Source organism: Hypanus sabinus (genome assembly GCF_030144855.1).
Source record: "Hypanus sabinus isolate sHypSab1 chromosome 1 unlocalized genomic scaffold, sHypSab1.hap1 SUPER_1_unloc_2, whole genome shotgun sequence".
NCBI classification, from domain to species: Eukaryota; Metazoa; Chordata; class Chondrichthyes; order Myliobatiformes; family Dasyatidae; genus Hypanus; species Hypanus sabinus.
Genome location: NW_026778909.1, coordinates 964,784 through 978,573, shown reverse-complemented (window position 1 = coordinate 978,573; position 13,790 = coordinate 964,784). Strand labels below are relative to the sequence as shown.

Here is a 13,790-nt window from a genome sequence, read left to right as displayed (position 1 = left end):
GGATGTTCTACGAGTCTGTGGTGGCCAGTGCTAACATGTTCGCTGTTGTGTGCTGGGGCAGCAGGCTGAGGGTAGCAGACACCAGAATCAACAAACTCATTTGTAAGGCCAGTGATGTTGTGCGGGTGGAACTGGACCCTCTGACGGTGGTGTCTGAAAAGAGGATGCTGTCCAAGTTGCATGCCATCTTGGACAATGACTCCCATCCACTCCATAATGTACTGGTTAGGCACAGGAGTACACTCAGCCAGAGACTCATTCCACCGAGATGTAGCACTGAGCGTCATAGGAAATCATTCCTACCTGTGGCCATCAAACTTTACAACTCCTCCCTCGGAGTGTCAGACACCCTGAGCCAATAGGCTGGTCCTGGACTTATTTCCACGGCATGATTAACATATTATTTAATTATTTATGGTTTTATATTGCTGTATTTCTTCACTATTCTTGGTTGGTGCAGTTGTAACGAAACCCTTTGGGATCAATAAAGTAAGTATGTCTGTCTGTCTGTCTCAGTGAAGTGGAAATATTTATTTTAAGTTCTAATCAGCCTCTTTTTCCTCCTCCCTCTTATTCCCTTGTCCCTCCCCTCCCCTCTTATCCCCTTGTCCCTCTCCTCCCCTCCTCTCTCCTCTTACCTTCCAGAGTGAAGATTTTGCAGGCTTCACATCCGACGATGAGACTCTGACCAGCTCCCTGCGTCTTGCCCTCCGCTCACAGAAACGTAAGCCTTTGATCTTGTAACATTAATTGGGTCCTGGTGCAATCTGGAGATGAAAGCTCTGATTCAGGGTAGTGACGGGGTGGGTATAACAAAAGGTCTCTGCCTTTGGCGTAGTGTTCCCTTAAATTGTTGGAAACTAATTCTCATATACCATTGAACGGATGTGATGGGTCTAGAGGGGGTGCTGGGACATGGTGGTTATAGGTACACGGTTCTCTGAAAGTGGTAAAGAATGCATTTGGCACCCTGGCCTTCATCAGTCAGGGCACTGACTACAGGAGTGGAGACATCACATTACCGCTGTACAAAACATTGTTCAGAAAGCACTTGGAGTATTGTGTGAAGTTCTGGTCACCCAGCTATAGGGAGGATGTCATTAAGTTGAAGAGGGTTCAGGAAGGATTCACTGGAACTGGAGGGGGCTTGGGTTATGTGGACAGGCTAGGACTGTTTTCCGTGGAGTGAAGGAGGCTTATAGAGGTTTATAAAGCTATGAGGGGTGCTGATAAGGTGGATTGTCACAGTCTTTTCCCTGACCAAGTCGAGAGGGCGCAGCTTTAAGATGAAAAGGGAAAGACTTGCAGGGGAGCTGAGAGGCAGCTACTTTACCTAGAGAGTGGTGGGTGTATGGAATAAGTGCAGAGGAAGACAGTTAGTGTGCAAAAGGCATTTGGCAGGTGATGGATTAAAGGGGTGAGGACAAATGGGGTTAATATAAACAGACTGATGAGGTGCGTTGTAATGGACTGTTTCTGTGCTCTATCAGAGATTGCAGTCATTCAGCCATAACGATGGAACAAGATCAGGGCTATTTTCATGGAGAGATCCAGAGTTTAAATGCCTCCGGGAGCTGCTGCAGTCCACGTGGGGAAGGTGCTTCCACGGTGCTAACAAGGGAGGGGAGGGCGTCAACAGCGCTTAGATCCGGCGGTGGTGAAGGATTTCCAAGTGGGGACGGTGGAGGGAGGGGACCTGCGGGTTGTTATGTCCCTCCCGCCCCGCTCTCATTCTTCTGGACAAGAGCTGTCAGCAACCCGAGTGAGTAACCACAGTTTGTTTTGTAGACAGTTCACACTGTGAATCGTTGGTGGAGGAAGGGAGTGTTTAGTGGAGGTGGATAGGGTACCAGTCGAGGGGGGTGACAATCGAGCTCCTTGCTCACTGACTCAGGCAAATGCAGGGAGTCCCATTTCACTTCTGTCTTGTAGATGGAGAACGGCTTTGGGATATCAGGAGCTGGGTCAGCCCAGCGACTGAGCATTTGGCGAGGTGTCAACAGCTCTGGTAGTTATTGAGAAGTTGTATTGTTCTTCCAAGCATTACTGCTGCACCGTGCTCAAACTGGGGGATAGGCTCGTGCCCACACCCGCGTGCACGGTTACGGGATGAAGCCATTGCCTGTCTCTATCTGCGTGTCGCTGCTGCTGGGGGACCGGTCGCACACAAGCACAGACCCAACCTGGGGTATGAGCCTGACTCCCTCAGCTTCCCTGGGTCTGTCTCTCACTCACAAATGTGCGTGCAGAGTCTCTGACACCACCCTCCCTCTTTCTCTTTCACCCACAGACAGAACGTTAAATGCCGACACTCATCGCCACCCTCCCAATGAAACCCGGATACCCACCCTGCCGTCGCAGCCTAATGCACCCTCCCTGCCCAGCCACCCCCCTCCTCCCCCTACCCCTCGCGCCCTCCCGCCGACAGTGAGGAAGCCTCGCCTGCCCCGCAGGGGGCCAGTGACGGTGTCTGGACGCCGGGGGGTAGGCCGGCCTCGCCGCTGGCCCCACAATCCACCACCGCCCAGCCGTAGGGGCCGTCGGCCAGGGGGGGCCGGCGGCCGGGGCAGAGGTTCCTGGCGGGGGCTGCGCCCTGGCAGGGGCAGGGGTAGGGGCAGGGGAAGGGGAGGAGGGGTTGTGGGGAGAGTGGGGCGAGGCAGACCCCCAAAGGCGAGGCCCCGTGGGAGACCCCCAGGACCACGGTCTAGAGCGGGGAGGGGGCGTCCACGGCTGTCGACACTTTCTCGGCTGACGGCCCCTTACCGGTTGTCAGCTCCTTCACCTGCCCCATCCCCTTCTCCTCCACCGCCCCTTCCCACTACCCCTCCTCCATCCACCTCCTCCACATCGCAGGACCCCCCCACTCCGAAGCGGGCCAAGTCCCGCTTTCTGAAGAACATCCGGCAGTTCATCATGCCGGTGGTAAGTGCCCGTTCCTCCCGCCTCATCCGCACCCCCCGACGCTTTATGGACGAAGAGCTGGTGCCCCCCAGGGCAGCCATCCCACCTCCTCCCTCCTCCTCCTCTTCCTCCTCCTCTTCCTCCTCTGATGCCAGTCCTCCCCATTCACCCAGCTCCAGCTCGCCGACCAGATCTGTGACTGGGGCCCCAGAGCCCACTGCTCCTGCTGGGCTTCCTGCATCGTCCCCCCTCCATCCTCTAGACAGTCCCCCCCGCCATGGGCAGGATATGGACACCCTCTCCCCTCCCCCCTGCTCCCCGGATCCTGGGACGGCTCCCGCCAAACCCCGGGGCGTTCGGACCAGGAGCATGGGCCCGAGGGCGAGCAGCTCCCGGCCCTCCTCACCCCACCCTGAGTCAGGAGCGAGGGAGGAGGGGACAATGGGTGTCCAGGTGGTTTCCTCACTACCTCCAGAGGCATCAGCGAGTGAGCTGAAGGGGATCACCCACACAAAGGAGGAGCAGGAAGGAGAGCCAGCGTCCCTGGAAGTGGAGAGACCCCCTTCTCCCCACTCTCCCCCCTTACCCCAGCACCATGCGGAGGTCTCGCGGGATGGCCAGACACAGACGGAGGCTGCAGGCGTCACGCGGGAGGAGGGTGGCCAGGAGGATCAGCAGGAGGTGGAGGAGGGTGGGGCAGAAGCCTCCCTGCAGCCCCCCTCCCCCAGCTGCCAGCCTCTCCTGTCGGCGATGGACGAGAGGATGGTCAACCTGCTGAAAGCGGCCAAAGTGCAGCTGATCAAGATCGACCAGCAGAAGCAGTGGAAGTCCCAGCAGGTGAGGGGGATTGCCGGTGAGGAGTGGGTGGCGGTGGAACGCCGAGGAGGGCGGGGGGATACAGCGGGAGGGGCACATTCCCACTGCCTCACTTGATTACTTGTCCCGTGTTTGTACCATACTGGTCAGACAACAGCTAGGTATTGCATGCAGTTCTGGCCACCGCACTGTGGGAAGGAGGTGACTGCAGTGGAGAGGGGGTTCCCCAGGACTTTGCTTGGGATGGAGCGTTCTGGTAATGGAAGATAGATGGGACAGACTGAGTCTCTCCTCCTTCGAGTGGAGGGGATTGGGGTGGGGGAAGCATGGAAGAATCAGGGTTGATCATCGGAAGCTTCTTCCCTGTTGTGGAAGTGCCTGAACCTAGAGGTTTAGATGCGGAATATTTTCCCCCAGAGAGGGGTTTGGGATCTGAAACACACTACCTGAGGGGATAGGGGAGACAGAGATTCTCACCACACTGACAAAGTAGCCGGACTGACACTTAAATAGCCGAGGCACAGGGAAGGGTAGGAACCGAGTATGTGGAATAGAACCCACGTAGGGGGTTCAGCAGGGGCTTACTGGGCAGAATGACCTATTTCTGGGCTATGTGATATGCCATCTTGTGAAATCAATCTCCCTTCCAATAAATGAGAGTGAGATTGAACCAATCTAACCTCCCTCCCAGCTCCACGTCTATGTTCTGATAGATGGTTATCAGTATTCACAGGAGGATCTTGATCAGTTGAAGAGTAGTTTAATTTGGATAAGTTTGGGGTGTTACACTTTGGCAAGATGAATATTTTGAGGGCATCAGGGCCTTGGGGAGTTTTGTAGAACTGAGTGATCGTGGTCTACAGGGAGAGACACTTGCATGGCTGCGGTACCTAGATTTGAGGACTGGGGAACAGGATCAGTGCAAATGGTCCAGTAGAAGCTTGATGGGCCAAAGGACCTGCTTCTCTATGTAGCGGCTTCATCAAAACCAATGTGGCGCTCCTTAGAACAGAGAAGGGTGTGGTGGTCATGTTTACAGTCCGGAAGCAAGTAGTTAAAGAGAAAACTATTGACATTGGCAGGGGAGTATCAGTGAGAGAGCAAAAGAGTATTGCAAGGGGAAACTTCCTTTATCCAGTAAGTGATTGGTTCTGAACCAAGCAGGAGAAGTGGGGGTAGATTTAATTCTAGCTTGCTGAATGGAACTGGATAAATATCTGAACAGATGTGTCCCAGTACCCTTGTGTTTTTTGATGGCCACGCTGTGAAGTGCAAGTTCATGTGTGCACTGGTACAATAAAAAAACACAAGCTTGCAGCAGCATCACTTAAATGAAAGCCATAAATTATATGTTATACTCAACTTATTTAAAAAAGATAAATTCAGTTAAAATGGAGAAAACTGAAGTCCATTGTAATGAAAGTGGTCATAGTGTTGCTATACTGATTATGTATGTTTGAAGAACTGAATGGTTGAAGGGAAGTCACTGTTCCTGAACCTGGTGGTGTGGGAGTTCAGGCTTCTGTACCTCTGTACCGAATAGGAGCTGCGAGAAGATGGCATGGCCCTGATCATGGGCATCTTTATTTGCTTTATTCAGGTACTGTGCAGATTTGAGCCATATTGCCCAGTAACCCCAGATTTAACCTCAGCCAAATCATTGACAAATAACCTACCAACCAGTGCGTCTTTGGACTGTGTGAGGAAACCAGAGCACCCGGGGGAAACCCACACAGTCACTGGGGGAACGTGCAAACTACTTACAGACAGCAGCGAGAATTAAATCTGGGTCACTGAGACAGTAAAGCTAAATACTACATTACCTTGTCACCCAGTAAGGATGTGCTTCTGTTGGAAATAATGTAGAGGAGATTCACTAGCACACTGTCTGGACTGGAGGATTTCAGTTTGAGTGAGAGGTTGGTCAGGCTAGGTTTGATTTCCCAGGACTGAAGGAGGCATGACTTGGTAGAAAAGTATAGAATTATAACACCCATGGATAAGGCAGAGGGAATTTTTTTCACTACGGTAGGGCTGTCACAATCAAAGAGAGCGTGGGGTGGAGTTGAGAGGAAGCAAGTTTAAAGTGGATTTGAGAGAAGTATACTCAACATGCTGGAGGAACTGAGCAGGTCAGGCAGCATCCGTGGAGGGGAATAGACAGCTGACATGTTGGGCTGAGACCCTTCTTCAGGACTAGAAACGAAGGGGAAGAAGCCAGAATAAGAAGGTGGAGAGAAGGGGAGGGCAGGTGATAGTTGACCCCAGGTGAGGGTGGGGGAGGGAGGCAGTGTGAGAGCCAAGGAGGTGATAGGTAGAGGTAAAGGGCTGAAGAAGAAGGAATCTGCCAGGAGAGACCACAGAAGAAAGGGAAGGAAGAGGGGTGATGGGCAGGTGAGGAGAAGACAGGGTTTAAGAACAGTTGTTATCCTACAAACATCTGGTTTCTGAACCATTGTGGATAACTTCACTCAGCTCAGCTCTGAACTGATTCTATGGCCTACAGATTCACTTTCAATGACTCTACAACTTGTGTTCTCAGCGTTTAATATTGACTTATTGATTGTTGAATTTGCAAAACCGTCTTTTGCACATTGGTTGTCAGTCTTTGTGTGTAATTTTCCATTGATTTTATTGTATTTCTTTGCTCTGAATGCCTGTAGGAAAATGCATTTCAGGGTAGTTTGTGGTGACATATGTACACTGTGCACTTTGAACTTTGAGAAGGGTGAGAAGGCAACTAGAATGGGGAAGGGAAAGAGGAAAGGGATTGGTTTAGTTTTACAGAGGGAAGGATTGTGTCTTGAAAGGTCTGCCAGTGGAGGTGGTGGAACCAGACACATTTCAATTGACACCTCAAAAGGCAAATTTTAGAGGGATACCGTCCCGATAGGGGAATATGGGCAAAGAGCCAGGTTTCTCTCCCTTCTTCTGGCCATGTCCTGGGGTAGAATTTCACGCAGCACCTCTGTCTCAGTGCCATGGGTCGAGCTCCTGTCCTCGGCACACCAGTGTATCCTGTCAGTTCTGCTCAGATGTCTGGTCATTTCCTTCAGGTTCATTGGAACCTCGAGTGGAATTTAATCTCCCCACCAGCACCTCCATAACACAATTCCACTTATTCCTGAAGGCAGTCGGACTCATTAATCTTCTGAAGTTCCCATTGCACAAATAATATTCCTGGTGTCCTCTTTTCCACTTCACCCTGCCTCCACAAACTACCCTCCTCCACCTCACCGACAACCCTCCCTTCCCCCCGGGTCTCCTCCACCTCCCTGAGCTCCCACCCCTTCCATCCTTTCTCCCCTCCCTGATGCCTTTTCCTTTGACTCTGAACCCCATCCACTCCTCCCCACTGGAACTCCCCTTGTCCTCCGCACCTGCCTGAGTCCCATCCCTCCCCGACACCTGTTCCACCTCACCCTCAACCCCTTCTCTCCAGCAGCTTGCCGTTCAGACAGATGGTGAGGTGAACCATTCCTCTGATGGACTCCGGCAGCCCCACAGATCGGAGACAGAGAGCGACGATGAAGAGGCGTTGAAGCGTAAGCTGGGCTCAGAATCGCCCCCTCTGGAAGGGAAGCGACCCAGAGTGGAGTCAGAGGTGAGGGGAGTGTGTGGGTGGCGTCAATTCTGAACATTAATTGATCATTCTAGGGATGTGGGTTTTACAGGCTGAGCCAACAATCAATCCCCCATCCTTAATGGCTCATGAGAAGGCAGTAATGAGGTACCGTCTCAAACCACTGCAATCTCTGAGCTGTGGCTCTCACTAGGGAGAAACTCCCAGGGATTTTGATCCAGTGACAGTGAAGAAATAGTGATTATATCTTGCCACTTGTGGCTAGGAGGACAACTTTCAGTGTGGGGGGGGGGTGATGTTTCTTCCTCTCTTGCTGCTCTCACCCTCCAGCCTGTAGAGGTGGTGAATTTGCAAAGTGGCATCTAAGGAGTCTTGGTGAGTTTCTGCAGTGGTAAACAGTGCAAACTGTGACTTGTGCATCAGTGGTGGAGTGAGTGAACTGTCGAGGATGGGGTGCTGATTGGTGGAGTGAGTGAACTGTCGAGGATGGGGTGCTGATTGGTGGAGTGAGTGAACAGTCCTGGATGGGGAGATGATCGGTGGAGTGAGTGAACAGTCCTGGATGGGGAGCTGATCGGTGGAGTGAGTGAACAGTCCTGGATGGGGAGATGATCGGTGGAGTGAGTGAACAGTCCTGGATGGGGAGATGATCGGTGGTGGAGTGAGTGAACAGTCCTGGATGGGGAGATGATCGATGGAGTGAGTGAACAGTCCTGGATGGGGAGCTGATCGGTGGTGGAGTGAGTGAACAGTCCTGGATGGGGAGTAGATCGGTGGAGTGAGTGAACAGTCGAGGATGGGGAGTTGATCGGTGGAGTGAGTGAACAGTCCTGGATGGGGAGATGATCGGTGGGGTGAGTGAACAGTCCTGGATGGGGAGTTGATCGGTGGAGTGAGTGAACAGTCCTGGATGGGGAGCTGATCGGTGGAGTGAGTGAACAGTCCTGGATGGGGAGTTGATCGGTGGAGTGAGTGAACAGTCCTGGATGGGGAGTTGATCGGTGGAGTGAGTGAACAGTCCTGGATGGGGAGATGATCGGTGGAGTGAGTGAACAGTCCTGGATGGGGAGATGATCGGTGGAGTGAGTGAACAGTCCTGGATGGGGAGATGATCGGTGGAGTGAGTGAACAGTCCTGGATGGGGAGTTGATCGGTGGAGTGAGTGAACAGTCCTGGATGGGGAGATGATCGGTGATGGAGTGAGTGAACTGTCGAAGATGGGGAGATGATCGGTGGAGTGAGTGAACTGTCGAGGATGGGGAGCCGATCGGTGGAGTGAGTGAACTGTCGAGGATGGGGAGCTGAGCGGTGGAGTGAGTGAACTGTCCTGGATGGGGAGATGATCGGTGGAGTGAGTGAACTGTCCTGGATGGGGAGATGATCGGTGGAGTGAGTGAACTGTCGAGGATGGGGTGCTGATCGGTGGAGTGAGTGAACTGTCGAGGATGGGGAGCTGATCAGTGGTGGAGTGAGTGAACTGTCAAGGATGGGGAGCCGATCGGTTGTGGAGTGAGTGAACTGTCGAGGATGGGGAGCCGATCGGTAGTGGAGTGAGTGAACAGTCCTGGATGGGGAGCTGATCGGTGGGGGGGTGAGTGAACTGTTGAGGATGGGGAGCTGATCGGTGGAGTGAGTGAACTTTCGAGGATAAGGAGCTGATCGGTGGTGGAGTGAGTGAACTGTCGAGGATGGGGAGCTGATCGATGGAGTGAGTGAACTGTCGAGGATGGGGAAATGATTGGTGGTGGAGTGAGTGAACTGTCGAAGATGGGGAGCTGATCGGTGGAGTGAGGGAACTGTCGAGGATGGGGAGCTGATCGATGGTGGAGTGAGTGAACTGTCGATGGGGAGCCGATCGGTGGAGTGAGTGAACTGTTGAGGATGGGGTGCTGATTGGTGGAGTGAGCAAACTGTCGAGGATGGGGAGCTGATCGGTGGAGTGAGTGAACTGTCGAGGATGGGGAGCTGATCGGTGGAGTGAGCGGACTGTTGAGGATGGGCAGGCGATCGGTGTAGTCAGTGAACTGTCGAGGATGGGGAGCTGATCGGTGGTGGAGTGAGTGAACTGTCGATGGGGAGCCGATCGGTGGATTGAGTGAACTGTTGAGGATGGGGTGCTGATCGGTGGAGTGAGTGAACTGTCGAGGATGGGGAGCTGATCGGTGGAGTGAGCGGACTGCTGAGGATGGGCAGCCGATCGGTGTAGTCAGTGAACTGTCGAGGATGGGGAGTTGATCGGTGATGGAGCGAGTGAACTGTCGAGGATGGGGAGCTGAGCGGTGGAGTGAGTGAACTGTCGAGGATGGGGAGCAGATCTGTGTAATGAACTGTCGAGTATGCGGATCCGATCGGTGGAGTGAGTGAACTGTCGACGATGGGGATCTGATCGGTGGAGTGAGTGAACTGTCGAGGATGGGGAGCGGATCTGTGTAGTGAGTGAACTGTCGAGGATGTGGATCCGATCGGTGGAGTGAGTGAACTGTCGATGATGGGGAGCTGATCGGTGGTGGAGTGAGTGAACTGTCGAAGATGGGGAGCCGATCCGTGGATTGAGTGAATTGTCGAGGATGGGGACCCTGTAGGTGGAGAGAGTGAACTGTCGAGGATGGGAGCTGATCGGTGGAGTGAGTGAACCGTCAAGAATGGGGAGCTGATCGGTGGTGGAGTGAGTGAAGTGTCGAGGATGGGGAGCTGATCGGTGGTGGAGCGAGTGAACTGTCGAAGATGGGGAGCTGATCGATGGAGTGAGTGAACTGTCGAGGATAAGGAGCTGATCGGTGGAGTGAGTGAACTGTCGCGGATATGAGCTGATCAGTGGAGTGAGTGAACTGCCGGTATAAGGAGCTGATCGGTGGAGTGAGTGATCTGTCGAGGATGGGGAGCTGATTGGTGATGGAGTGAGTGCAGTGTCGAGGATGGGGAGCCGATCGGTGGTGGAGTGACAGAACTGTCGAGAATGGGGAGTCGACCGGTGCAGTGAGTGAACTGTTGAGGATGCGGAGCTGATCGGTGGTGGAGTGAGTGAACTGTCGAGGATGGGGAGCCGATTGGCGGTGGAGTGAGTGAACTGTCGAGGATGGGGAGCTGATCGGTGGTGGAGTGAGTGAACTGTCGAGGATGGGGAGCCGATTGGCGGTGGAGTGAATGAACTGTCAAGGATGGGGAGCTGACTGGTGGAGGGAGTGAACTGTTGAGGATGGGGAGCTGATTGGTGGTGGAGTGAGTGAACTGTCGAGGATGGGGAGCCGATTGGCGGTGGAGTGAATGAACTGTCAAGGATGGGGAGCTGACTGGTGGAGGGAGTGAACTGTCGAGGATGGGGAGCTGATCGGTGATGGAGTGAGTGAATTGTCGAGGATTGGGAGCCGATCGGTGATGGATTGAGTGAACTGACGAGGATGGGGAGCTGATCGGTGATGGAGTGAGTGAACAGTCGAGGATGGGGAGCGGATCGGTGGAGTGACCGAACTGTCGAGAATGGGGACCGATCGGTGGAGTAAGTGAACTGTCGAGGATGGGGAGCTGATCGGTGGAGTGAGCGAACTGTCGAGGATGGGGAGCCGATCGGTGGTGGAGTGAGTGAACTGTCGAGGATGGGGAGATGATCGGTTGTGGAGTGAGTGAACTGTCGAGGATGGGGAACCGATCGGTGGTGGAGGGAGTGAACTGTCCTGGATGGGGAGCTGATCGGTGGTGGATTGAGTAAACTGTCGATGGGGAGCCGATCGGTGGAGCGAGTGAACTGTCGAGGATGGGGAGCCGATCGGTGGTGGAGTGAGTGAACTGTCGAGGATGGGGAGATGATCGGTTGTGGAGTGAGTGAACTTTCGAGGATGGGGAGCCGATCGGTGGTGGAGGGAGTGAACAGTCCTGGATGTGGAGATGATCGGTTGTGGAGTGAGTGAACTTTCGAGGATGGGGAGCTGATCGGTGGTGGAGTGAATGAACTGTCGAGGATTGGGAGCCGATCGGTGGAGTGAGTGAACTGTCGAGGATGGGGAGCTGATCGGTGGAGTGAGCGAACTGTCGAGGATGGGGACCGATCGGTGGAGTAAGTGAACTGTCGAGGATGGGGAGCTGATCGGTGGAGTGAGCGAACTGTCGAGGATGGGGAGCCGATCGGTGGTGGAGTGAGTGAACTGTCGAGGATGGGGAGATGATCGGTTGTGGAGTGAGTGAACTGTCGAGGATGGGGAACCGATCGGTGGTGGAGGGAGTGAACTGTCCTGGATGGGGAGCTGATCGGTGGTGGATTGAGTAAACTGTCGATGGGGAGCCGATCGGTGGAGCGAGTGAACTGTCGAGGATGGGGAGCCGATCGGTGGTGGAGTGAGTGAACTGTCGAGGATGGGGAGATGATCGGTTGTGGAGTGAGTGAACTTTCGAGGATGGGGAGCCGATCGGTGGTGGAGGGAGTGAACAGTCCTGGATGTGGAGATGATCGGTTGTGGAGTGAGTGAACTTTCGAGGATGGGGAGCTGATCGGTGGTGGAGTGAATGAACTGTCGAGGATTGGGAGCCGATCGGTGGAGTGAGTGAACTGTCGAGGATGGGGAGCTGTTCGGTGTAGTGAGTGAACTGTCGAGGATGGGGAGCTGATCGGTGGTGGGAGTAAACTGTTGAGGAATGGGAGTTGATCGGTGGAGTGAGTGAACTGTCGAGGATGGGGAGCCTATCGCTGGAGTGAGTGAACTGTCGAGGATGGGGAGTTGATCGGTGATGGAGTGAGTGAACTGTCGAGGATGGGGAGCTGATCGGTGGAGTGAGAGAACTGTCGAGGATGGGGAGCTGTTTGGTGGATAGAGTGATCTGTCGAGGATGGGGTGCCGATCAGTTGTGGAGTGAATGAACTGTCGAGGATGGGGAGCCGGTCGGTGGAGGGAGTGAACTGTCGAAGATGGGGCGCCGATTGGTGGAGTGAGTGAACTGTCGAGGATGGGGAGTCGATCGGTTGTGGAGTGAATGAACTGTCGAGGATGGGGAGCCAATCGGTGGTGGAGTGACTGAACTGTCGAAGATGGGGAGCCGATCGTTGGATTGACTGAACTGCCAAGGATGGGGAGCCTTTCGGTGGATTGAGTAAACTGTGGAGGAATGGGAGTTGATCGGTGGAGTTAGTGAACTGTCGAGGATGGGGGGCCGATCGGTGGAGTGAGTGAACTGTCGAGGATGGGGAAATGATTGGTGGTGGAGTGAGTGAACTGTCGAAGATGGGGAGCTGATCGGTGGTTGAGTGAGTGAGCTGTCGAAGATGGGGAAATGATTGGTGGTGGAGTGAGTGAACTGTCGATGGGGAGCCGATCGGTGGAGTGAGTGAACTGTTGAGGATGGGGTGCTGATTGGTGGAGTGAGCAAACTGTCGAGGATTGGGAGCTGATCGGTGGAGTGAGTGAACTGACGAGGATGGGGAGTTGATCGGTGATGGAGCGAGTGAACTGTCGAGGATGTGGAGCCGATCGGTGGTGGAGGGAGTGAACAGTCCTGGATGGGGAGCTGATCGGTGGTGGAGTGAGTAAACTGTCGATGGGGAGCCGATCGGTGGAGTGAGTGAACTGTCGAGGATGGGGAGCCGATCGGTGGAGTGACCGAACTGTCGAGAATCGGGAGTCGACCGGTGCAGTGAGTGAACTGTCGAGGATGGGGAGCTGATCGGTGGAGTCAGTGAACTGTCGAGGATGGGGAGCTGATCGGTGGTTGAGTGAGTGAGCTGTCGAAGATGGGGAGCTGATCGGTGGTGGAGGGAGTGAACTGTCGAGTATAAGGAGCTGATCGGTGGTGGAGTGAGTGAACTGTCGAGGATGGGGAGCTGATCGGTGGAGTCAGTGAACTGTCGAGGATTGGGAGCCGATCGGTGGAGTGAGTGAACTGTCAAGGATGGGGAACTGATCGGTGGAGTGAGTGAACTGTCGAGGATGGGGAGCTGATCGGTGGAGTGAGTGAACTGTCAAGGATGGGAAGCTGATCGGTGATGGAGTGAGTGATCTGTCGAGGATGAGGAGCTGATTGGTGATGGAGTGAGTGCAGTGTCGAGGATGGGGAGCCGATTGGTGATGGAGTGAGTGAACTGTCCAGGATGGGGAGCTGATCGGTGGTAGAGTGAGTGAACTGACGAGGATGGGGAGCCGATCGGTGGTGGAGTGACAGAACTGTCGAGAATGGGGAGTCGACCGGTGCAGTGAGTGAACTGTTGATGCGGAGCTGATCGGTGGTGGAGTGAGTGAACTGTCGAGGATGGGGAGCTGATCGGTGGTGGAGTGAGTGAACTGTCGAGGATGGGGAGCCGATTGGCGGTGGAGTGAGTGAACTGTCGAGGATGGGGAGCCGATTGGCGGTGGAGTGAATGAACTGTCAAGGATGGGGAGCTGACTGGTGGAGGGAGTGAACTGTTGAGGATGGGGAGCTGATCGATGGAGTGAGTGAACTGTCGAGGATAAGGAGCTGATCGGTGGAGTGAGTGATCTGTCGAGGATGGGGAGCTGATCGGTGATGG

General features: G+C 54.2%; 1 protein-coding gene across 1 annotated transcript in view; it reads left to right on the top strand.

Moving 5' to 3' along the window:
* Positions 1 to 13,790, top strand: part of LOC132385393 (histone-lysine N-methyltransferase 2B-like) — a 292,547-nt gene that overhangs the window by 34,700 nt on the left and 244,057 nt on the right. Inside the window, exons 2-4 of the mRNA XM_059957436.1 lie at positions 646 to 724; positions 2,291 to 3,738; positions 7,160 to 7,321. Of these exons, the coding sequence (XP_059813419.1) occupies positions 646 to 724; positions 2,291 to 3,738; positions 7,160 to 7,321 (1,689 nt within the window). The remainder of the gene's footprint in view (positions 1 to 645; positions 725 to 2,290; positions 3,739 to 7,159; positions 7,322 to 13,790) is intronic.